This window comes from Eublepharis macularius, chromosome 2 (genome assembly GCF_028583425.1).
Source record: "Eublepharis macularius isolate TG4126 chromosome 2, MPM_Emac_v1.0, whole genome shotgun sequence".
Taxonomy (NCBI): domain Eukaryota; kingdom Metazoa; phylum Chordata; class Lepidosauria; order Squamata; family Eublepharidae; genus Eublepharis; species Eublepharis macularius.
In genome coordinates, this window is record NC_072791.1 from 104,041,374 (window position 1) to 104,068,502 (window position 27,129).

Sequence of the window (27,129 nt, forward strand, 5' to 3'; positions counted from 1 at the left end):
GTGGGGGGGGCTGGATTTGATTCCCAAACCAGTAAAGTCCTACTCTAAAATCAGGAATAAAGAGTAAAGATGTCCTCTCTGAATTCAAAATTATAATCTTTCTCAGATCAACTCCTACTTATAGTCCCATATTTATTGTCAAGTGACTGTTCCTGCTGTGGCTACTGCCATTACTGCAAACCTTCATTGTTTCATCTGGCTGCTAATTTCATACCTTCACCGTTCCCTCTTGTATCCCCAGTGCTGCTAGCCACTTCCAAATTTGTTTCTACTCCCCCTCTCCTAACTTGTGGGTTAAAAGTGAATTGAAAATGGGGAATAGAGCAATTGATGGGAGTGGCAAATTGGTTTAATATGGAGGCCAGGTCTGAATTTCTTCACCTACAATAATTGGAGATTATAGATCTTAGCCAATGGTCTGTGAGTAGATCATTATGCTACTATTTGGATTCTGACCAGTGAGGTGAATCCAAAATGTTTGAAAAATACCATGTGAATAGATGTTGAAATACATTTTGCCCTTTATATGCAAGGAAGGAGACCATTCTTCAGTTCATACTGTGACTCATGTCTGCAGCACTGGGAACATGAGGAATAATGTTATTAAATATATAAAAAAAGAAAGTGTCACAGAGTGTCTTGTCATTTCTTATACAAAGGAAACAAGCAGTATAACACTGAACTATATTTGAGTGTTGTTTTGGTTCTAAGTGCAGATAATTGCAGAACATAAAGGAGTACCTAGTTGCCTGTTACTAAGGTTACTAAGGAACTTTCTCTATAATACTTTTTAATGTTCAATAAATTCATATTTCTCACTGTGGAGACTCCATGTGAATCTGTTTTGTGGAGAAGTCATATTTTCTCAGCCCTTAAGCTGCAATAGTTTGTTTCTGGGAAAATGTGAGCCCCCCTCCCCCCTGCCAATCTAACACTGTGTAAAATAAATCTCTATGACTTCCACTAGTATCTATTGGATAGTAAGTAGGGAATCACTGTTGTTATCACAATTGCCTTATTTTTAGTTAAATATGTTTTAATTTGGCACTGAATGGTCATAATTTTGCCCGTACCTGCTCCTTTCTTTTGATTAAGCAGTAGAGATGGGCACAAACGAGAAAAAAACCCGAACCATGTGGTTGGTGGTTTGTCACATTTCATGAACCAAGAACCATGAACTTTCACGAACCTGCCCTGGTTTGCGAACGGGTTCATTTGGTTCATGAAAACATCACATCCAGGTCAGCAAATCGTCACTTCTGGGCAGCCCCGGCACCAGGGTTACTGGCACCTGAGGCCATCCTCGCTTGCACACCCTCCCGGACTGCGTGATGACATCATCATGCAGTGACACCAGGGTCATTGGCTGGCAAGTGGCTGGGGCAGCGCGAGGAGGCCACCTATGCTCTAGCTGGGGTGGCTCCACCCCAGCCGCCTGCTGTCCCTGGCCCATGGCTGCTCTGCCCGCCCAGGGGCGTGTGGCGGTGGCGGTGGCGCAGGGCTGGCCAGTGGCGGTGCAGGGCTGGCTGGCTGGCGGTGGCGCAGTGCACACCTCCACCCCCGGCACCCCCTCCAGCACTCCCTCTGGCCCCGCAGCCCCGTGGCCCCCACCTCACCGTCTTAATGGTGGCGCCAGCCCTGCTTCTGGCTCAGCAGAAGACCACTTCCGGGTCAGCAGAACGTCTACAGAAAGTCCATCCCTTTTGCCTAGGAAACTGATTGATTGGTTCCAGGCTGTCTGCAGTGATGAACCAAAAAAAAACGAACCAAACAAACCAGCCTAAAGTTCGTGGCGGTTCATCAGAAATGGGCTCTGATGAACCGCTGGTTCGTGAACCACAAGCTGGCCCGGTTCATCACAAACTTTGGTTCATATTTCAGTTCATGCCCATCTCTATTAAGCAGTAACTTGTGAAGACTTAAATGCAGCCTCTATATGGTCTCTTAATTAAGGCTGATTATAACTGAACAGCAGCCCTAAGGTGGAGATTATAAATCCTTGACCCTCTCCAATCGTTCAGTATGTATTATTTATTCCCCCTAACTGAGTTGATAGAGCACACAGTACCTTGTTATCTCCAGCCTAGGGTGAACAAATGCCAGATTCCACCTTCTCAACTGTACCAGGGCATCAGGATTTTGTATGGTATCTTCTCCTGCTGTAGTTACCAATTTCAGTGCTCTGTCTAGATGGCTACATGGTCAGCTTTTATTAATGATACTAGGTGTTGGAAAAATATTTCCTTTATACCGTGGGTACCCTCCCCAATTAAGGGACTCACAGCTTTCATAGGTCAAGAAGGTCAAAGTTTATTGCAATAAACAGAGTCCCAGCCCATCATCTGGCTCCTGGAACTCAAAGGAATCAATAGCACAATCACCAGTATTTATAGGACATACATACTTTGAACCAGAGATGTCTCTTCCCCATTGGTTGATTTCCTATTGGTTGTCTTTCTCTTATTGGTTGTTTTCCGCTTACATTACACTCTCCTACACATTTTATGCTAATATATCAGTTATACATAAACCACAAAGCCTTACATAGTATAGTTAATAATATGCCAACTACTAATCTCCTATAAATGATAGCTATGCTTTGAACTTCAAAGTCCTCTTTTGATCTGTTTTCAGAAATATTTCCCATAACCTTTACTGTATTTGATCTTTATTTAGCCAAGATACTGAGAACTGACCAGAGCCAGCTCTTACTCAGTCCCTATATCCAATTTCTTGTTACAGCTTTGTTATGAATTATTTCCTTATCTGATTGTCCTTGCTTGGCTACCAAGGAGCTGGTACATTCCCCTGGTCATTCAACCTTAATGTAGCAGATGGTTTTAAAATCTCTGACAATTGTATATTTTATACTTTATTCTAACTCTTGTTTTATTCTAATTCCATAACTTTTATTTTATATGAGCTATTTAATTATAAGATATTTAATTTTAATTCCACATAGGTATTTTCCTATGTTGGAAAGTGGAATATACTATGTTCCAGTATTACAGAAGGTGGAATGCCAATGCTACCTCCAGCAGAGGGTTTCAGCAGGCGTAGACCCCTTCTCTCCAAAGTAAGGTAGTTACATTGAAAGTAAGGTAGTTACCAGAGGGGAGAGGGGGAATGGAATTTCTTTTTTTTTAATGAATTTTCTTGTTTAGCTATGGTAGTTGGTTCTTCTTGTTTTCTTTTCCTCTTTTAAATGAGGAATTCTCTTTGATTCTCATTAATTTATTTTGGAGGGTTCTTAAACCATGTGATAGTGTAGTTTCTGTTTATACTACACACTGATGTTCTATGTGTCCTTTTGTTACTTCAGCCCTTTCAACCATACCTACCTCATAGGGTTGTTGTAAGGATAAAAATGGAGACACAGTGATAAAGTGGTGAGAATGTCAAACTTGGTTGACTCCCACTTCTGCCATGGAACTTCCTGGGTGACTTTCGGCCAGTCAAACACTTTCAGCCTAACCAACCTTACAGGCTGGTTATGAGGATAAAATGGAAAAGAGATCAATATAAGGGGAAAGCAGTGAGAAGGAGTGTGGAAAATATCCCATCCATTACATAATTGGTGGGTGTGTGAAGAACTTTTCTGTGCTATCAGAGACAGTGTGGTATAGTGATCATAAATAATACATGATTTATTTGAGATCTAATCAAATCTTCATCTTCATGAAAGAGGAACTGATTCAAAACTGACTCAAGTTCCCCAAAAGAGGAATGGAAATAGATGGTTGGTTGGCAAAGAGGAATTAAGAGAATTCCACTTAAGAACCCTAATTAAAAGGGAGCATGAACACTACAGCTAATGATAATATTCAGCTACAATGACTGTTCTATATTCATGGTTTCTTATCCTGCTGTAGTTACCAATTGCAGTGCTATATCTAGATAGCTACATGATCTGCTTTTACCAAGGAATTCCCAAGTTGTATCCTAGAACTTGTTGCAAAGCAGTTTAATGTTGTGGCATTCCATGAGTGGATAGTAATGTTTGAAATCTCCTTCCCACATATTTCAGCTCAGACTATGCCAGCATCACATATCCCTGATAGCAGTTACAAACAGCACAAAGATGTTATATGAGATTTAAGGAATTGTTATATCCAGTATTCAGGTTATCATAGCACTGCATGGGTAAAAAAAATATTTAAATGATTATAAGGAAAAACTCTGAAATGAGCATGCATCTTTTAAAAATAAAGCTAGTGATACCTTCCTACCTTACATTTTTATGTATTGAATGGCATGCATTTTTGTCTTCTAAAAATGACATGAGAAATTGTGTTGCCAAGAAGATGGTTATGTTAAGAATTTATCGACTGGCCCATGCTGGATACAGAGGGCAGTGGAACTCTACAACAGTCTTTTACTGCTTAAGCTTATAGAATCCACAAAAGTGCATGGATTGTTTGAATGAGGTGTTTTTCTTTTAGTCAAGAATTGTTTAAAATGGCATCATTAAACTACATTGAGGAGAACAACAGAGTGAGAGGAAGTTACTATCGATTCCACTGCACAAAGGATGCATTCACACTTTTGGTTAGCGGCTCCCTGCTGATCCATTCCCCTTTGCCCTGTGTATTCTTTCATGCTTTCAAAAAACAATTTGCTTTATTTCTCTGCCATGCACATAGATATTGGTTTGTCTTGTTCCAGACTCAGAAGAGTATTGTGTTGTTATTGTTTCTCTTTCAATGCACATTGCAAAAACCCAACTATTTGCTATCGATCTCCTTTGTAGAAGTGAAGGGTAAGTTTAGTGTTGCTCTGTAAGTATTGCAGAGTAAGTAGGAGACCAACGTAGAAAACATTAAATAATTGAGTCTGCAATTGAATAAATGCCAGATTGCCAAATACTTGAGTATACTTCGGATGGCATATTTCTCGGCATTTTATCTGTGTTATTTATTTTATTTTTATGTATTGATTTATTTTCAAAGTCACTAGAAGAAAGCACATAATATAAATTTACGAAATGGTTGATATTTCTAGTTGCAATTTAGCAGAGAAAGTTGATTTCATTTTCCTTCTTTTCCTCTTTCTCACTGCCTTCCTTCCTTCCTTCCTTCCTTCCTTCCTTCCTTCCTTCCTTCCTTCCTTCCTTCCTTCCTTCCTTCCTTCCTTCCTTCCTTCCTCTCCCTTTCCTCTTTCTTTCCCTCTTGATCTTGAAGAACTCCTGGGCCTCAGTCCAGGCACCAATGGAGACAAACTGACAGAATCTCTGGCTGCAGTATAATCACACATATACATAGAAAGAACATGAGACAGTTATTCATTATGCTTGCCTATATCCATTATCTAGTTCTTCACCTCCTATATTTCATCCTACTACATCTTTAACGGTGAATTCTATTGTATCATATACTATTATCCTTAATATTACATTACATTTGATCATTATATTTATTTGTCATCCATTTGTAGAAGGGATCCCATGGTGCGGGAAAGTCTTCTTCCATTTGTCCTTTCATTAGTGAAGTTAATTTGTCCATTTCTACAGTTTCCATTACTTTCACTATTAACTCTTCTTGCTGAGAGAGCCACACTTTGGTTCTCTTGGGCAAACATCTTGGGTCTTCATTGGCTACAAGTGATGGACCCAGCCTCCCTTCCTCATAGAATCCACCACTGGTGGCTACTACTGCCTCCCTCATCAAATGGCCCTACTACATGACAGCAGCTGATTGCTCAGCCAGCTACTACAGCTATTGGTTGTTGTGGATTTTCCGGGCTGTATAGGCGTGGTCTTGGCATTGTAGTTCCTGATGTTTCGCCAGCAGCTGTGACTGGCATCTTCAGAGGTGAAGCACCAAAAGACAGAGATCTCTCAGTGTCACAGAGATCTCTGAGAGATCTCTGTCTTTTGGTGCTACACCTCTAAAGATGCCAGCCACAGCTGCTGGCGAAACGTCAGGAACTACAATGCCAAGACCACGGCTATACAGCCCAGAAAATCCACAACAACCATCGTTCTCCGGCCGTGAAAGCCTTTGACAAAACTACAGCTATTACTTGAGGGATGAGCTGCATGGTAGTGAAGCACTGAAAACTTCCATCAGCAATACTCTGTGTAGGTTGAGGGTGCCAGCCTTCATCACTCAATGCAGAGTCAGCCAACCATGGCAACTCACAGCTTGCTGTCTGCATGGCAGTCTGGGGTGCCCCAGCATTCTCCTTCGAGCTTGGGACCCAAGGCAGTTTTCCCACATGCACTATGGTTAAAACCACCCCTAGTTCTTCTGTACCCACATAAAAGCCTGATTTCACTCTCACATATAAATCTTAAGGGGAGGGGGAGAGACTCTTCTCTGGATTTGAATTAGTACTGTGCATGAGATTCCTCAGTCTTCTATACATTCAGATAATTCGTAGTAGATGGCCAGGAAAAGTCTGGGGTTTTTAATCTGAGGAAGAGTTTTAAAGAGACAAAGATTTATATATTTGCATCCTCTGGTAGAGTGAGTAGTAAAAGAAATGTTATTTTGAGAGGTGATGGTAGAACAAAGGTGAATGGGTGAATTCCTTATTTGAGTCTAGCAAAGTTGGGAGCTGCACCCACTGGGTACAGTCCACATCCCCTTTCCTACACCAACGTGCCTGCAAGACTCATTCCACCAAATACTACATCCTCCAAATCCTATTAAAATCAAACTCATTCTCATCCCACCATTTAACCACCATCTTTGTCCCTTAATTCTGTAGAAGTCAGCTTTAGCCCATTAAAATAATGAACTTGGATGCAAAATTAAGGTGCCTTCCAGAAACATTAAAATTCTGTTGCTTTTTCAGCCCTTGTATGTCCTCATTCTCCAAAATACTCAGGTTGTCTCCTGAGAATGTTGGGAAATCCATGCCATGCTATTAAATAAAAATTTTGTGTTAGCAGTCAACCCTGACCCTTATGCTAAGAGGGAAGCTTATGAATATGACTATATTCTAAGCCCCTCTCCCCATGTGTTTTAAACACAGAAGTGTTGCCTGATGAGTCAGGAAATGGTTGCCAACCCCTGGTTGGGAGTTAGGAAATTACTAGTGTGTGAGTCATTGGCAAGACTGACAGCTCCACACCTCCCAAGATATGCAAAGATCTTAAGACAAAGAGTCTTCCAGGAGTTCTTGAATTAGTCACTTCCACACCCTGTCGATTTTCCCTTATCCACTCTCCCAGTCTGGACTACTCAGGGATCTGATACGCCTCACCTGTCCAGCCATTGTGGGTCATCAAGCACCTTTTTATCTGTAGTAACATCAAGAAAGGTTTAATTAAACCCTTTCCATTTTATTACCTCATTTCCAGAGACAGCCATTTAACTATTGTTTTTGGGCAGAGCACACCATCCTGCCCCAAGGTATGTTCCACAGTATAATTGGGCTACCCTCCACCATAGGTCTGTGTGCATGTTCTTGGTTCCAACACCAACCCTCAGATGCATGTCTGAGCCTCTCTCTTCTTGCCTCAAAGCACTGGTCACTTAAAGCTACTACCCCACGTATGTCCCCTACCTTCCAGACTGATAAATATCACCCAGCCCTGTATTCCTCCCCATTTTTCTCCTTGTTTTTCTAGTTTGCTCTGTGTATATGTTGTGTGTGATTTCCTGTGTGTTTGCTTTTGCTGAACATCCACTTGTTTTTATTACGAGTCCTCTAGAGGAATGCTCGTCGTATACACAGGTGGAAAAATCTCAGAGCTAAACCACATGAGCCAAATTACACAAGATAAAAAAGAGTCCAGTAGCACCTTTAAGACTAACCAATTTTATTGTAGCATAAGCTTTCGAGAATCATGTTCTCTTCGTCAGATGCATGGAAGGCAGAAGGAAACTGGTCAAATATAGAGGAGGAGAGGGGAAGGGAGGGGGGAGGAGGAGAGGGGGGATGTAAACAACTCCTTTGATATGGAGATGCAGACAGCTCCTTTTGGTGTGGGGATCAGTTTGCTTGTGTAAAGGTTCAAAGGAGTTGGAATGTCCTGGTACATCAAAGACTTAAAGATCGCTGTAGTTCAACAGAAACCTTTCAAAAACAAAATCCAATGGGAAGCTGCTGAATTGGAATTCATATGCAAATTTGACTCTGTCAAGCTGGGACTGAATAGGGACTATGAATGGTTATCTCATTATCACAGGTAACTGATTTCCTTTACAGAGGCGGGGTCAGGGGGAGTCCAGTGGCTCCTGGCGTGGGCTTTCGAGGACCACAGTTCTCTTTGTCAGATGCATCTGGCCGGGAGGACTGTGGTTATCGAAGGTTTGTGCTGCAGTGGAATTGGATAGTCTAGGGGTGCTGCTGAACTCTTTTTGATTTTGCTACTACAGACTAACACGGCAAACTCCTTTTAACCTTTACACAAGCAAACTGATCCCCACACCAAAAGGAGCTGTCTGTATCTCCATATCAAAGGAGTTGTTTACATCCCTCCTCTCCTCCCCCCCTCCTTTCCCCTCTCCTCCTCTATATTTGACCAGTTTCCTTCTGCCCTCCATGCATCTGATGAAGAGAACGTGATTCTCGAAAGCTTATGCTACAATAAAATTGGTTAGTCTTAAAGGTGCTACTGGACTCTTTTTTATTTTGCTACTACAGACTAACATGGCTAACTCCTCTGGATAAATTACACAAGGACACTCAAGTGAACAATGTTACCTGGGAAGCGTAGTTTGAATTTCACCTCTCTCTACAGAGTCAGCTAGGTCACTCCTCAAAGAGTTTGTTAATTTCACCTCGCTACAGAGCTGACAAAGATCGCTCTTCAGAGGGTTTGTTAATAATTGACAGAGCCTTCAGAGAGGCAAAGAGGAAATTAACAAACCCTCTGAAAAGTGATCTTTGCTGGCTCTGTAGACAGGTGAAATTCAAACTATGCTTCCCAGCTAACATTGCGTCTTTCTTCACTTGAGCGTCCCCATGTAATTCATCTCATGTGGCTTACCTCTTAGTTACCCCCTCTCATCGCTTCTCCTTGTATACTAATTCCCCCAACTCAAGGAGGACCACCTATTTGGGTAACATTAGAAGGTGGGTGTTTTTTTTCAAAAAAATGGAAATGCCTTGTTAAGTTAATCTTGAAAGACCAATATCTTGGGGATGCTGAGGCAATCTTTATGCATACTTCAAGTATGGCAAATGATGGTTTTTATGTACTTGAGGTCTTGTTAAGTTTAACTGCAAATGTGAGATCTACAGTTAGCATTCTTAGAGCATGATAGGGACAAGTGTTGCCAACCGCAAGGTTGGCCTGGAGACTAACCAGAATTACAACTGATCTCTACAGACATCAGTTCCCTTGGTAGAAACAGCTGCTTTAGAGAGTGGTCTCTCCCCTCTTCAAACACTGCCCTTCCCAGGCTCCACCCACTAATCTCCAAGAAATTACCAATTCAGAGTTGGCAACCATAATAGGATCCCACAATCTTTCTTCTGAGCACATGCTCCCTCTTCTTTCATCATTTCTCCTCTTCATGAAAGTCTCATGGGATCCTGGACCCAGTATAGCTGCAGCCACACTGTGTGGAAAAGAACTCAAACTATCCTCTTCAGCAGCCTCCATCAGACTTAGTAATAGGCATAGTATTCAGCTGCATTACAGTGAAGTTACACTTTGCAGGCTGGAATGAAACAGTCCAATTTCTAACTATGAATGACAAACTTGAAACAAATAGTAAGTAAAGAACTAATTTCTGTCAGTAATGGAGCTGGAGTCTTAACAGAACAAACTGAGTTTTTTACAGAGGTATTTTGAAAGGATCTCACCACTGTTCTTTCTGTGTTAGACAGGGCTATGAGGAGCTGGAAAGACAACTTAAAGAAGTTTTTAAGGAAAGGAGCAACATTCTTCGTCAGTTGTCAAAGACATCCAAAGAGCTTGAAGGAATTAAAGTAAACCTCCAGGTAAGAGTCTTCTTCCATTTCCTTAGGCTATGGGATAATACTCTGCTCCTTCACAGATTAATGCAAGCTTTTTGTGATGAATTAAAATGTACATCAATGACATTTTATAGAAAGGGTGGGGGATAATTGGGTGGGGGGAGAGAAGAAAAGGGCTTTTCCTCCAGTCCTTCCCTCTAATGTTACACTTGTCAAGCTGTTCCACTCCCATCCAGCCAACACATTTACTTCTTCTCTGTTCATACTCAGTGGTCTCACCCCAACATCTACCCTACTTACCATCCAACCTCTCCCACTCCCATAGCAACTTCTTCCTGATGATCTTAGGTTGCAGCTGGTTGAAATGTTGGGCCTATTTTCTTCTCCATCCATAACTCTTTCTTTCTTTCTTTCTTTCTTTCTTTCTTTCTTTCTTTCTTTCTTTCTTTCTTTCTTTCTTTCTTTCTTTCTTTCTTTCTTTCTTTCTTTCTTTCTTTCTTTCTTTCTTTCTTTCTTTGGCACAAAATTCCCAATGACAGACAAGGAAGTAAGTGCACTAATACTGGGAGAGGGGGAGAAACAATGCATTTTCAGAGGTTTATTCCCCTCACCCAAGACCTGACTTTGGAATCAAGGTGGACCGTTGCAGTTGGAATCACTTTGACTACTTTTCTTTCTAAACCTTATTCCTTGGTTGCATGTGGAAGGGGGTAAAGCACCAGAAATCAGCCCTATCTCTATAACAACCCTCCTTTTCATGCACTAGTAGGAAGAAGGCTATTTTTGTTAGTGTTGGCTTATTGTTTCACTTCCTCTCCATAACCTGCAGGCTAGACACCTGGTGTGGCATGTGGTTAGGGTGTTAGATAGGAGCCAAGGAGATCCCAGTTTAAGTCTCCATTCAAACACGAAGCTCACTTGATGAACTGTGGCCAGTCTAATAGCCTACACTTTTTGTTTGAGTATATGTGACAATAAAATGAAAGAGAGGAGGGTTGTAAGGAGAGGGCTATTTGCCTTACTTCCTGGTTCCTTGAGTCTTGCCAGGTGTCTCTTCTAGTTAAAGGGCATGGGAGGGAGAGGAGGGGATGAAGAGTTACCTCCTTCCTCCATGGCATGCTGGAAATGATTTGTGCCCTTCCTCTCTGTTTTAAAGGTAAACTTCTAGTCACACGTTAAACACAAGGTGGGTTGGGGTTTCCCCCAAACCGTACTTGAATTTAATGTGTGTAAAGAAGTCAAATGTAAACTACTCAGAGCTCCTTGGACTGTGGGTGAGGTCAGCTAAGGACTTTAAAAAAATGACTAAAGCATGACAAAACATGAATTCATTATCTACTTTAAGCCTGTAATGATATCAATAGTTCCCATCTGGATGTTTTGCTTACCACTCTTTGCATATGCCATACTTAATACCCTAATTTCTGTTTGAATGTTTCAAGCAAAAGAACTGCATTCGTTTGGGAGCACTGCAGATTTCCAGAAGCAAAAGGTGCTCCTTATTCTATTTGTTCTTGGTCATCAAATGAGTTATTCACAGAAAGGCTCTTTTATGAAAAGGGTCACCATTAATAATTTTACTGCTGAAAAATATTAAAGAATTCCTTGGTAATCAAGCCATTGTTTCTTCCTTTGTTAACAGTCTCTGAAAAATGAAGAGGCATCTGCCAAAAGCGATGTACAGAAGCTCTTGGAATTAGGCCAAAAACAAAGGTAAGATTCAACATTTATCTGTATTACCTTTTTCTTTCCTTGCACAAAGACTGCTGTGAATTCCTACTTTGTACTTGAACTCATAACCAGAACACAGTGGTCATGACAAAAATTCTCCATTCAGAAGCAGCAGACCGACCTAAAACATTAATCTTGAGACTTGATGCGCTTCATTAGTGCCTTTGATCAAGTGAAGAGGAAACCCATCTTCGATCAAGTAAGGCTGGGATCACTGAATTGATAGTGTCTTGATAGAATGGATTGCTTCACTGAAGACAGAAGAGGATCATATGCTTTTTTTAAAATGCTCCCCTGTGTAAATTTAAATTGAGCTGAGCCAAAGTAGCACCAGCAAATAAAATGGTTGGTGCAAAACTGGTGATTTGTAGGGTGCTCTCCTCAAAGAACGATGCCTTTTGTTCAATATTTCTATAGCTATTTATGGCCTTAATTTTGTTTCTGGCTGAAGAATTCTAGTTTAATTGACCACACTGCTGTGTAGCCTCTCAGAACAGTATTAGAAGCTAGACTAGTTCTGAGTTTTACCTAAGGAATTGGGCAGGATGAGTGCAGCTTCAATTCTAGGCATCATGGGAATGTGTTTCTCTTTCTGAGCTAAACTATACAAGATAAATTACATGCATACAGCACATGATCACACTTACACGTGTTTCCCCATTACTTTTCTATTCATTCTCACACTGCAGACACACTTGATCCCATGTTTGGACTGGCATGGGTTTCTTCCTCATTCCGCCTAGATGAGGGATGGTATCCCATGATGCACCTTCTCTTTCTGCATGCTCAAACCTTCCCCTGTAACTTTTCTGTGAGGAAGAATTGTTTACTCCATTGGATAGATCAGTTAAAAAAAAACCCTGCTAGGTTTGCTGTTGATGAGGGGGAGGGGCTAAAACTGGGGGTTCCACACCTCTGCTGAGATCTTGCAGCTTGGCTCGCCAGAAAGGGGGGAATCTATGCAAAGTGGGGGGGGTTGGGAATCCCCACTTTCCAACTACGCCCTTATTCCCAGGAAATATTTCTCATTTTTTTCCTCTGTGCCTAAGATTGATCAATCAATGGATGAGAGGGCTTTCCTCCAAGCTCTTCAAGGCTGTCAGCATTGCCTTATGACCCTTTCCTTCTATGTGGCAGAAGAAAAGTGAGCCCTCTACCCCACACAGTGGTTAGGGAGAGTCCCCTCCCCCTTTCTTTACAGGGCATAATCACCCCTGCAAGGTATGTTTTAAACATTGGCTTTAGTCATTTTAAATTATGTGGATTGGACTGAGAATATAGATTTCAGTCTTTTTGATGGTAGAAAGCCATCATTCTTTAAACACATATAACACTTGCCTTCTCTGAAGCAAAGTATTTTCTCAAAGTTGTCATGATCCATCTGAAATGCATACAGATTGTTACTACACAATCATGCAGTGCTTGAGTTCAATTCTCTTATTCCCAAAGATGGTCTACATGATGAGTATGGAGTGTTAGGAAACAGCTTGGTTTGTATCTGCTTAGCCCCCCCTCCCCTTTTTTGATAGTTGGTTATGTATTCGGGCATTTCTAAATCTCTGCAAGCAGCTATTATGGAAACCACTTCTGAAGGTAGTTTAGAAATTAATAATTACAAACTTCCTGGATTTATGGTCCATTGTGGTTACTGAAGAACAGCCTTTTAGATGCTCATATTGATAAAATGCCAAGATGTGAAAAGTGACCTGTAATTAATGCAAGGGATGCTTCACATCTATTGTATGTTCAGGTCCCAAGAAACATAGATCAAACAGTGCATCAAATGCTTCTTGTCAGATACGCAGTATTTCAGTCAGGAAACATTGCCTTCTATATCCTGTTATAAATCTTCCAAATACAGAATAAGGCAGGCTCTCCAATTTACCTATTGTAGGGCTGTATATTGCTTAGCTTCCGGGAGTCACTGTACCTCTCCTAATTGGCAATATATGCAGCTGTTCTTTTGTTTAATACATGCTGACTCTAGTCAGAATGGTGTCTCCCAGACTGGGACCTGTCATCCTTTGGCTACATGTCTATATTTAAATCCGAAGCTTCTGTTTTCATTGAAAACAGCACCCCACTTAGTTTATACATTTGCTGTCTCTGTGGTCTGGCTTTCATTGGAAACTGGAAAAGCATCGATGACTGTTAATCAGTCTTCCTCTAGTGACCAATAAAACTTTGAGGTGAACTCAAGGTGAGTGTCTGCAGACCAATTCACATAAGCAAATCACTGTGATGTGAAATGAGTGCACCCATGCAACATTTGGTAAGTGAAAAAGCAGTCAAGTTAGGATTTCCATAACTGCACAATTTATAGCTCCTGGAGGTTCTCCAGCTTTTGTTCAATCTTTCTCAAACCTGCTTGGCTCCAAAGTTTTGGGAAAAATTGCAGCCATGTGAATGGAAAGGTGGCTGTCATGTGAATTGAAAAGTTTGGATTTTCTTGGTTCTGTCCACACAGCAGCCATTTGCCCCATAGCAGCCATTTTTTCTCCCTCCTGCTGAAGGTATTTTTTGATTGCTGATTTAATACTAGAGATGAGCATGAACCAGAAAAAAATCGAACCATACGGTTTGTGGTTCATCACATTTCACAAACCACAAACTTTCACGAACTTGCCCCAGTTCGTGAACTGGTTCATTTTGTTCGTGAAAACAGCACACCAAGGTCAGCAAATTGTCACTTCCGGGCCAGCAGAAGGCCACTTCCGGGTCAGCAGAAGGTCTGCAGGAAGTTCATCCCCTGTTGCCTAGGAAACTGATTGATCAGTGCCAGGCTGTCTGCGGTGACGAACCAAAAAATGAACCAAATGAACCACCTTAAAGTTCATGGTGGTTCGTCAGAAATGGGCTTTGATGAACTGCCAGTTCATGAACCACGAACCAGCCTGGTTCGTCATGAACTTTTGGTTCGTATTTCAGTTTGTGCTCATCTCTAATACCTTTGTGTTGATATATAGTTATACCAAAATATGCATGAGGTTCTCTAATTTCCCAGCTTTCATTTTTTAAAAAAAATTAAGTATTTAACCCCCTGCCTTGCTGAGATACATTGTTTTTAAAAACCCTCTGCAATGAAATGGGCTAGATGCTTCCTTTAAAAAAAAAAGTAGGGAACTCCAAGAACCTCACACATATTTTGGTATAACAGTATATGAATATAACACTATTAAATCACTGATAAAACAATTACCAAAGAAACGTGCTGTGTGAAAGCTCTGTCATCACTGCACTGTATCAGCAGCTGCAGCAGCAATGGGGAAACCTGTCCCTATGTAAAAAAACACATCAAATGAACTGATAGAGCCTGTGTAGCATAGTGATGAATATGATGGAATCTCCACTCAACCATGAAGTTCACTATATGAAAATGGACCAATCTTTCTTAACCCATTCTACTTGCAAGTGAGAATAAAATGGAGGAGGGGAGCCCCAAAGATGCCACCATAAGTTCCTTGAGATGGGATGGGGGCTAAAATTTGATTGATGATTATAGCAATGACTATATGTCTTGTAGTTCTGGTAAAACAAGAGAAAATGGTGGTCTAGCAATAGGTGTTTGATTTGCCCCAGCACCACAAATATGACATGACACAAAAAATACTCAAACAATCATATGAGGGGGCAACTAGTTTTTGTGTATTTATTTATTGAAACAGTTATTCAAACATTTAAAATATTTAACTGGTTGATCTTTATCACCATTTATGTTAATAAGTTGACTGTTTTGAATGCAGCAGCAAAATACTTGCTAAGGGGAGGGTGTAACAGGGTAAGTAACTTCACAGCAGAAGATAAGTTTAAAATGTTTTTCAGATGGTACATAACTCCAAAGGATATTGAGAAAGTAGATAACAACTACAAAGGGAAATGTTGGAAATGTCAAGACATAGATAGAACTTTTTACCATATGTGGTGGACTTGCAAAAATACGTGGTAAAATGCAGAATATACTAAAATGTAAATTTCCCATGGAAGCTAAGAATATGTGTCAGGCTATGGATGGCAGGCTATGGCAGATAAACCCCTGTACCTTTACAGCAAGAATCCAGGTTCTTGGTTAAAAGGTTTTATTCAGGAATCAGATCATTTCCACAGATATGTCCATAGGATTACTTAGAAGCAAGGTAAGCAACTAAGCAGTAATAGCAGGTTGACAGGAATACTCAAGACGTGTGAAAATCATTCTATTATACAGCACAATTACTCATTTCCCCCTCCCAATAATAAAACACAACTTTTGGCACGAACCAGTCCTGAGAACTTTTCACAATACTTATCTATCAAGTCTAGACACTAAAAGGCATGAGATTAAAATTGAAACACTGTAATTCATGGGAATGAGCAGTGTACAAGGTCATAAGCATTGAGAGCTTCAAAGCTTTAGATAAGACACCTGCAGCTTCAGAGGGCCTGTGAAAGCAAGCTATGGTATTAGCAATATGACATCAGGATACAGCAACAGCAATGGTTTAAAATATCGGGCCAACATTAGACACTGGCATGGATGTATGGGTACAGACATGACAATAGGCTATTAGGAATATTACCTAATAATTACCAAAAAAATTGGAAGAGATATTTGAGTATATGGTGACAGTGGCTAGAATCACCCATGCAGTGAAATGGAAACTAGACATCTGTAAGAATGGGAAAATAAATAGTTTTTAAATGAACAAAAATTGTATATAAATTAAGCATAAATGTATTGCAATGCAGAATTAGAATGAGAATGAGTTTTAAATTTAATATCTTGAATAGAAATCTATATAGAAGCAGTTTTTGCGAAGAAGTATTCCTTACTATTTTCTTTTTACGAGCTATATTGTAGACTTTTTGTATTTTGAAATATTATCTATCTGTTAAAGTTATAGTGGTTAGATAGAAATGGTGAAAGTGTGTAATTATTTATGTAGGTGCAAAACAGATTAGCTATGAAATTGAAACTTTATGTTGAATGTTGAATATACATGTTGAACATATATATATTGAATACAAAGGTTGAATGTTGAATATAAATGTATTCTAATATAAGCAAGTATTACTTTATTTAGGTAATGTCTTAAAAATCTTAGGGGATGTTGGGAAGAAATATTCTTTGTTTAAAATATTTTGTTTTATATAATTATTCTGATCCATATAACTATATGCCCTATCCAATTACTTGGTCTTTTCCAAATAAAAAAATATAATTAAAAAAGGTTAATAGCTTCCTGATGCCCCTTCTGATTGGCTGACCCCTTTTCCATCCATCAATAATTCTTCATGCCACATTTGAATTAATGTGGTTTAGGGCAATGAGGCTGCACTGTTGGGTCATCGAAGCCTGTGAGATGCACTCTCCAGATTGACCCCTCTTCTTAGCTGCAGGCTGTAGGGTAGCCTCAGAATGGGGGAGGAGGGGGGTTTACAGCACCCTCACACCCCCTTTCCCTCTTTGCGAGATGAGTGGGTCTCCTGCCTGCTCTTTCTCTCTGCCTCTCCATTTTAGTCAAGCACCACAAAACACTCCTCCCTGGCCTGCCCTCTTAGCCCACTTTTATGGGGCCGCCCCAAACAGAGGGCTTCCTGATGGCTTGTCTTCCTTCCCCTTCTTCCCTGCACCCAATAGGGTGCCACGCACAGGGTGGGACTGGCAGGGCCCTGCTAGGCTTGTCAGTGCCTTGGTGGCTGGGTGGATGTTCTGGCCATCAGTGTTTCAGCCAGTGTAGCCAGTGGCCATCCAGTAGAGCTCTCCCCATTGGTGCCACTCTTTCCTGCCTGCCTGCCACCACAGCTGTCTCCTGTCTCCCCTGCGACTGTTCTTGGAGGTAAGTCCAGGGGGAGAGAGCCCTGCACCCCTGGACAGGCAAATTGGTCCATGGTTTTATTACCATGAACCTCCTATTTCAGTGGAAAAATCTCACAAGAAAATTTACAAATTCAAAGATTTTCAGAGAGACTTTGCAACCTGTGCAAAGTATTCAGACCTGCCTCACAGGTAGCTATGAAAAACTGCCAGCCTCTTAATTGTATTGGGATAATATTTGCCTCCTACTTCCAGTGGCTTTATTGCTCCATCTTGAGCATGAAATCTTTAAAAATCTCTGAGTATGCTAGAAATCCAACACTGCAGTAACAGTTTGTGCAAACAAAACTCTAAATGGAACAACAACAACAACACATAGTGTGTGATTCACCAGAAACTTAACTGAAGCAGCTGAAGGGTCAGGTTCCTCTTTTCAGGAGGGTCTCTTTGGCCTGGGTTGTATTTTTCAAGGAATCAGTTTTCTTCTCTCCAATAAATCCAAACATTTTATCTGTTTGAATTGGATTACCTCCAATATCACAGTTAAACAATAAGAAAACATCATTTGCCTTGTAGAACTTTATCACTTGCCTAAGAATTAAGGTTGAACTGACAAGAACAAGAGGAAGGCTGTCTACTGACTAAAATAAAATAAAAATAGAGTGACTCCTTAAAAACTAACAACATTTCAATATGAGCTTTCATGGATCACAGCCGACTTCCTCAGAGAGATATCTATCTGATAAAGTGGGCTATGACCCATAAAAGCTCTCATTGAAATAAATGTTGTTAGTTTTTAAGGTACCACTGAATTATTGTATTATTCTGCTATGATAGACTAACATGGCTACCCTTTTGCAATCATCTGCTTTTTGACTACTTGTTCCATAAAGAGAGAGATTATTCCTGTATCATCTTCTTATAGTTTCTCATAAACAATAATTTATATGTTGGATAATAAAAAAGACCCTGCTATACAATTTGTTTTAGAAATGAGAGGGTTAATGAACTTAATTTAAATGCCTTTTTGGTTAAAAACAAATGCATACTAGTTCTCATTCGTGACAACACATTTCTGGTTCGAGGTGGCTTTGATAATGTGTTTTGATTTTCTTTGTTTGTGGTGAGTGTGCTCAACTTTTTAATAGACATTATAAAATTGGCAGGTGTGATGTATTCCTCTTAACTGCTGGTTTCTGAAGTGAAGCAAATTCAGAGAGGTGGGAGGGGAAGGGATATCTATTCCCAAGAATAGAGAGCTTCAGTGACAGGATGCTCTCTGTTCTCCGATTGCTGAGCTAGAACCAGTCTGAAGGCAGTCAGTTGGTTTTCTGAGAGGATTTGGAGTCAGAGAGTCTGACAAAAAAAGTCAGTCAGGTTCACTTTTAGAGTAAAGGGAGAAGATTCCTTTGCCTTAACTGTAATATTACTGTCATGAGATAGAATTTCTATCTAAGAATTCAAAGACTGTGTCAGCATAAGATGAAGTATGCTTTATACAGACTTCAGAGAACTCGGAGTGTGTTTAGGCGAGAGTGATTCGGAAGTGGTTTTGAGAATCTTTTTCAAGCCAAAAAGAAGTGGTGATATATCTTCTGAGGAGAAGATTAATTCCAGCCCAGTTTTTGAAAGGGAATTGGCTATGAGGAGGACCCCTGGTCTGTTGTGAAGGGAAAATAGTTTTAGCCTTCTAAGGCGATTGAAATACCCTCTGGTTTCATGAAAGGAGTAAGTTAGGTACACAAAGGAAGTGACTAACTCCAGAAAACCTGAATTGTCATGGGAAACCAGTGTCATTTCCAACAAAAAGGAAAAGGGCTCCTGCTTTTCCCCAAGTTGCTGGGCTGGGCTAAAAAGCCAAAATTAGAACTGTGTGTCAGGGTGGGGCAAAAAGACTTTCAAAACCATAAATATTAACACGCCAGTTGGGACTGCTCAGTTAAAGCAGGGAAAGTGAATTTTGGCAGGAAAATCCGCCTCACAGTGGGGAGAGTGAAGGGGGCTATCATGTTTTGCACAGCAAATTATACAAAAGGAGACAATTTCTACTCACTGGATTTTCCTTTAGGAACTTTACTGATGTGCACTGGGCATTTGTGTATTTATTAACAAGCTACTTTAATAAAGCACAACCTCTGGCTCTTCTGTATAATTAAAAGTACCTTGTCATGAAACACAAATAAATAGAAGTATCATTTTTAATGGACAACAGATATGAAATTTGTGTTTTGTCTCTTTAATAAACCAGGGAAGAAATGAAATCGCTCCAGGAGGCCTTTCAAAAACAGCTTAATGAGGCTGCTGAGAAAGCAGAGAAACAGCAGGCTACAGTGAGTTACTCTCTTTTCTTTCTTATTATTTCATTCTACCTTTCCTTTATCCCTCTCATTTGTAAATGGTTTGATAGTTCAAATATATTTGCATGAATAAAGTGATTGATGTGTATTACATACATTTTATATGAAGGGTTATTTGAAATACTTGTGGGAACAAAGATTCTCATAGGGGTTTTACTTAAAATTGAAAGGTATCTTGTGATTATTAATGAACATTAAGTTCAAGAAAATTGTTTTCCCTTCTGCGACTTCTTTAGAGAATCAGTTATCTTCATAACCAGAATTATGGAGAAGATATGTTGAGTGACATGGAATTAACCAAATAACCCATCCATCATGATGGGTGGTTTTGTTCAGGTTTAGATTGATCAGAAGGGAAAAAAATCTGGGCCTTCAGACTAGAGTGCCTAACTATGTAGCATGTGGCAAAGCTGGCTTCAGTAGTTAAGACCATAATGTATTGTGATATGCCTGCATGTGCAATCCTTGGGTCTATTAGACAGGTTGGTTAGGCAGTTGTAAGTAAATGGTACAACCTTGAAATTGAGGGTTTGGCTAAATGGGCCTTTTGTTTCTTCCAAAATTTATATTACAAGAACTAATTCTGCAGATTGATAGCACTGACTTACAAGATATCTCTCCAACAAGTGTCGGTCCTTCTATGATGCCTTGTCATCAGATAGTCTTGCTCTCTTAAACCATTACTGATATGATACTTAATGCAGTAGAGTTGTCTGTGATGTTAGTGCAAATACGTGTGTAAAGTGCCATCAAGTCACTTGGCCCCATTTGCCTCCCTAGTTGGAATAATGAGAGAGACACAAGGCTTGGAACTAAAGGGCCACTTTATTAAACATAACACCAACCATTAATACGACAAGGGCCAACTAGTGGTACAGGTCAAGTCACGGGGCCAACCCTGAACCTCTGCCTTGATCTGTCTGGGCAAGCCCTGAAGCCCCAGGTGCAAGCCATCTTATGGATGGCTAAGACCCAGCCAGCTGGCAAAATGGATCCCCCCAGCTCAAGCTCCTAAGCCTCAGCCATACAGCAGTGAGGGAAGAACTTGCACATGGGGTTCCCCAAGGCAGTCTGCCCACGCAACATGGCAGCCATCACAAGCAGTACCATCCGCTCCTGGCAGACCCCTCTTCTCCATCAGTGGAGAAGCGCCTAGGGTGCTCACTGGCCCGCTCCCTATTCCCCAACTGTCTCCTGCCACCGCCAGGGCCAAGCCTCTGCATAGGCCCTAGCACCCCAAAGGTGGCCTAGTGCCAACCTCAGCCCTTGCCATAGGTCATTGAGGAAGACGTCCTTGCCTTCAGTGGTCAGGTGAACCTCCATTACCTCGGTAGAGGTTGGCAAATTCAGCCTAGTATGTAGGGGTGTGGCAAATAAATGCCGAGAACCTCCTCCAAACCTAAATTGATAGATAGTTGTGTGATGCTTTGACATCACTTCCAGAAGTGATGTTGATGCACTTGCAGTATTTCTTCCACCTGCCTCCTCCCAAAATGTCCGTCTCATGCGAGGTTCCAGACTGGCAAGCCTACCCAGTGAGCTTCTATGGTAGAATAGAGACATGCTAGCACTTCTGGATCAGATGAAGGGTCCAACCAGTCAGTATTCTGATTCCACATCTTTCTTAGTAGTCAGGTTCTCTGGTAAATGATACCCAATACCTGGTGCCTCTAGCAGGGCATGAAGACAACAGATGTCCCAAATTGTCTCTTCAGCCACTGTTATTTAGAGGCACACTGTCTCTGGACATGGAGGTTCCATTTAGCCATTGATATCCTCTATGAATTTAGCCACTGTATCTGGACATGATTGCTCTCTTTAAGTATTTGAAAGGCTGTCATTTGGAGAAGGGCAGGGAGCTGTTCCAGTTGGCAGCAGAGGGTGGGCTTAAATTACATGCACAAAGGAGCCGGCTGGATATTAGGAAGAACTTTTTCATGGTCAGAGTAGTTCAAAAGTGGAATCAGCTGCCTAGGGAGGTGGTGAGCTCCCCTTCACTGACAGTTTTCAAGAAGAGGATGGATGAATATTTGTCAGAGATGCTGATCCTGCACTGGGCAGGGGGTTGGACAAAATGGTCTGTATGACCCCTTCCAACTCTATGATTCTAAAATCTTCTTTAAAAAGAGGGAGTTCCTTAGTTGTGGAGCAGCTGTTTGTTTATATTCCTTTAATGCTTGGGGCTTATGGTGGTATATGAATGGCACAGAACAAAACATGTAGTTTCATAGGCATGTTGGACCAGAGGCATTTTGTGATAAAGTAGTATAGTCAAGAGAGGCTTTAAAATGGTTTCTTTTAAACTATGTCATTTACTAGACTGTTAATCATTTAGAGGACCGAGACAAAAAAGCCAGGGCTCTGATTTTCCATTGATTTAAGGAAACAGGAAAGTAGAAGGAACCATTGTTTGTTTTCATTTCTTCAATCTAAACTTGTTTAGACTCCAGAGAGAGAAATTTGACTTAATTTACTCCAAACTTTCTAATGTCACTTTAAATCACATTTTAATGTGATTTTTTTATTGTTGTTACCCGCTCTGAGACTGCTTGTGGGGAGAGCGAATGATAAATTTAATAAAATAAATAAATAAACTCAGAACCTAATTCATGCCACAATAAAAATGATTAGTCTTTCCCTGGTCTCTTCTTTAATTGACTCTCTTTGGCTTTTATTTTCTCCATCTCCAATCTCTTCTCCTCTCTTTTCTTCCTAGCTCTAGCATTTAAGTCCATTAGTATGCCTCTAGTCACTGCCTTGTAAGTGTCCCATACCTTATTTGTTGATACTTCATTGTTCATGTTATGCTGTATAAAGAACTTAGTCTCTCTTCGCAGCTGTTCAATATTTGCCTCTTCTTGCAGTATATCTTCATTTATTCTCCAACCTCTCCTTTTTACTCTTTTCCCAAACCTCCACATAATTGGATTGTGATCCGAGCCTACCATTGGCATTATTTCAACGTCCTTAGTCCTAAGCACTAAATCTTTGGTGGCCCAGATCATATCAATTCGTGACAGAGTGGAGTGTCTTGCAGAATAAAATGTATATTGTCTACCTTTAGGGTTATGGCTTCTCCATACATCTTCTAAGGTTTCTTGTTCTTTTATTGCAAAAAAAGACTTTGGTAATAGTCCTCTTTTCTTTTGTGCAGTTACAGATTTTTTATCTTCGTCCAAATTAGTAACTCCATTGAAGTCTCCAGCTAAAATCATCTGATCATAAGATAGTTCATCAAGTTGTTTTCCCAAATCCTCAAAAAAACTCTCTTTTGCTCCATTAGGTGCATATATTCCCATCACCAACAGTTTCTTTAAATTCCACGTAATTTCCACAGCTAAATATCTAGCTTCCACATCACTCACCACTAATTTTGGCTGCAATTCCTCTTTTATATACAACACCACACCTTTTTTCTTTTTTTTTTGAAGCAGTCTCAAATTCAGTTCCCAATTTTGCAAATTTTAAATATTTAACATCCTGCTTTTTAATATGGGTTTCTTGCAAACAAACAATGTCACATTTTTGTTTTAATAGCCAATAAAAAATATTTTTTCTCTTATTGGGCGAATTAAGTCCGTTTACATTCCATGATAAAATTTTACACTCCATATTCATGATCTTGCTGTTGGTAAGTCCTTTTCATTGTCCCTAATAAACTTTTCCATCTCCAATTCAGATCGGATGCGTTTTTTAGCGCCACCAAATTCAAAGGATAGTCCTTCAGACATTTCCCATCTGTATCTTATTTTCATATCCTTCAGAATCTGGACTAGGTTTTTGTATTTTTTCCGGTCTAGCAGCACCGATCTGGGCAATTCCTTCATAATAATAACAGTCTTGCCGTCAACTTCTAATGGATACTGAAATTGTTTACTCACAATCATTTCTCTTATGTTTCTGGTCGTAAACTGCACAATTATATCTCTTGGTAGTTTCCTCTGGGTCACAAATTTTGAGTTTATTCTGTAAACCACATCTAGGATAGCCGCAACTTCCCCCTCCTCCTTCCCCAGGTACTCAGCCAGCACTTCTGTAATCTGTTCTTGGGCAGTCTTTCCTTCGGTTTCCGGCAAGCCACGAAACCTTAACTGCTTCTCCATGTGTTTACTTTCCGCAACTGCCATTCTACCTCTCATCATCCTCATCTCAGTTCGTTGCGTGTCTGCTAAAGTGTCCACCGCGTTTTCTACAACATTAACTCTTTGCTGCGTGGTTTGCAAGTCGTTTTGTATCTTTTCCATACCTTTCGTCACTTCCGCCAATTCTTTTCTAAGTGTCTCTTTAAACTCTTTCGCCATCTCTGGTATCATGTCCTTGAGCTCCTTAATTCCTTCTGAAACTTTTTTATCTAAACTTTCAATTGCCGCCTGCCACTCCTTTTTCGACACCATGGGGCTAGCTTTGCCTCGCTCCCACGTGTCAGGCCTTTTCCTCAGCTCCGTGGTGTTTTACTTTCTATACTTTTACTTTTAAAAGTCCCAAAATCACTTCGTTTCTTAAAAAAAACCAATTACAGAGTCCAAAATGTCGGGAGTCTTTTCTCTATGGTTCCTCTATGATTATTCCCCCTTTATTTGTAATCCAAGATGGCCTACTTCCTATTCCGCTGAAGCCGCGACCCTTCCCCTTTCCAAAATGGCGTTCTTCTACTTCCTGTAACACAGAGACGGTCTCTTCTCTCCAGTCTCTATCGTTGTGACGTACTTCCTGTTCCTCAGCCACACACAGCAGTTCTCACGATGTTGAAACTTTCTCACAGTCCACTATCTCTTTGTCACCGCAGGTATGTAAAACAATAATCAAATTTCTTTGATAACTTCGTTATACTTAGTCCTTCTTTAAAAAATTTTCTTGCCGGGATTTCCCCTCCTTATACTCAATCTGTTGCAGTTTTAAAATTAACTTTAATACTTCGTTTGTTACGTTAATCTGTTCCGTTTCAAGAGATAGTGATCTTTACCTTCTTAGTCAATTTCTTGGGTTGTAATCACTGTTCCAATCTTCCATTCACATCAGTTCCCTTTGCCCCTGTTTGAAGCTTGGGCATGTAGGTCTTATGCCAACCAAATTGGCTCCGGAGCTACTGCAGAGATCTTGGCAAAACCTGTCTTCGGGTGGGACCTCAAGGGATGGGAGAGAGTCGGTTGCGCAGGACCCCCCCTCGCCCGAGATCAATGCGCCCTGAGGTTCTTAAGCATACTAAGCCTGCTCTCCGCCTGAGAGCAGTTGGCTGCGGGCGATTTTGGCCCCTCCAGCCCTCAAAACAGCAGTCCGGACAGCTCAGCTTTAAGAGCTGCGTTAGACCTCCATGGATCCCAAACCGGAAGCTATATCAGGATATTAAAATCCTTCAAGAACAGTTGATGGCAATGAATAATAAAGAAATGGAATGGAATCTTAAGAGAATGAATCAAAAGTCGTTTGAGGGTGCAAATAAACCTGGGAAATATTTGGCATGGCAATTGAAGAAAAGAAAGGAGAAAAGAACGATAAACAAAATTTGTGAGGAAAATAAAACCTATCTGGAGCAGTCAGCCATTAGTAGAGCCTTTTATAAATTTTATGCAAAGCTGTACCAAAAAAAAGAAGTTAATAAAGATTCAATAGTGAATTATCTGGGAAAGATGAGGCTCCCTGCAATCTCTGAGGGATGGAGAGAAAAATTGAATAGAGAAGTGACGGAGGAAGAAATAAAAGAGGCAATACGGTCGACAAAATTAGGAAAGGCACCAGGCCCAGATGGACTTACAGCTAAATTTTATAAAGTACTGGCAAATGAACTGGCGCCTTTTCTGAAAGAGGTGATCAATGGAGTTATGCAAGATCAAAGGACTCCAGCTACTTGGAATGAAGCCAATATTTCATTGATTCCTAAAGAGGGACAAGACTTGACCAATGTAAAAAATTATAGGCCAATTTCGTTGCTGAATAATGACTACAAAATCTTTGCGAAGATTTTGGCGGAGAGAATAAAAGGATGGATGTCTGAATTTATTGCAGAGGAGCAAGCTGGATTTTTGCCAGACAGACAGATTAAAGATAACCTAAGGACAGTTGTAAATGCTATTGAATATTATGATAAACGTTGTGATAGAGAAGTTGGTTTTTTCTTCGTGGATGCTGAAAAAGCTTTTGATAATTTGAACTGGGACTTTATGTTTGCCACTATGGAGAAGCTGCAAATGGGAGAAAAGTTCATTCGTGCTGTGAAAGAAATCTACAGAGACCAGAGTGCAGCAATTGTGGTGAATGAAGACATAACTAAGAAATTGACAATAGGTAAAGGTACGAGACAGGGTTGCCCGTTGTCACCATTGTTGTTCATCTTAGTATTGGAAATATTGATGATTCAAATTCGAGAAGATGATGCAATCCGAGGAATAAAAATAAGAGAGCATTCCTACAAGGTCAGAGCGTTTGCGGATGATATAATGTTAATTGTGGACGATCCAATTGAGAACATGCCAAAGGTGATGGAGAAAATTAAGGAATTTGGAGATTTGGCCGGATTTTATGTAAACAAAAAGAAGTCCAAGATACTATGCAAGAATATGACTAAACAGAAACAGCAGGAACTAGAGGAGAAAATAGACTGTGAATTAACGAATAAGGTAAAATATCTGGGAGTTGAGCTGACTGCGAAGAATATAGACCTATTTAAGAATAATTATGAGAAGTTGTGGACTCAAATAGAGCAAGATCTGATTAAATGGAATAGGCTGTATTTGTCATGGTTGGGAAGAATTGCAGCAGTTAAGATGAATGTATTGCCGAGAGCGATGTTCCTGCTACAAACAATCCCAATCATTCCTGACACTAAACAATTTGAAAAATGGCAAAGGAAATTATCGGACTTTGTGTGGGCAGGCAAGAAACCTAGGGTGAAAATGAAAGTATTACAGGACGCTAAAGAAAGAGGTGGAATGCAGCTGCCCAATTTAAGATTATATCATGAAGCAATTTGCCTGTCTTGGATAAAAGAGTGGATGACGCTGAAGAACTGCAAGTTACTGGCTTTGGAGGGATATAAAAAAACATTCGGATGGCATGCATACCTGTGGTATGATAAAGTTAAAGCTGACTCTATGTTTTCGCACCACTATATTCAGAGAAGCCTTTTTGCTGTTTGGAAGAAATACAAGAATTATATGAAGGACGGAATCCCCTTGTGGGTGGTTCCGTTCGAAGTAATAGATCCAAGAACTGTTGGAAATGAACAACAGTGTTTAACATATAAGGAGATAACATTATTGGAATCCTCTAAATTAAGAATAAAGACGCAAGAGGAACTGTCCTCAAGTTATGGATGGTTTCAATATAGACAGATAAGAGATCTTTATAATTCAGATTGTGTGAAAGGAGGACTGA

The 27,129-nt window shown here is 40.4% G+C and overlaps 1 protein-coding gene across 1 annotated transcript in view; it reads left to right on the top strand.

Moving 5' to 3' along the window:
- LUZP2 (leucine zipper protein 2) overlaps positions 1-27,129 on the top strand; it is a 783,097-nt gene that overhangs the window by 332,018 nt on the left and 423,950 nt on the right. The window contains exons 2-4 of the mRNA XM_054971879.1: positions 9,783-9,900; positions 11,519-11,589; positions 19,650-19,731. Of these exons, the coding sequence (XP_054827854.1) occupies positions 9,783-9,900; positions 11,519-11,589; positions 19,650-19,731 (271 nt within the window). The remainder of the gene's footprint in view (positions 1-9,782; positions 9,901-11,518; positions 11,590-19,649; positions 19,732-27,129) is intronic.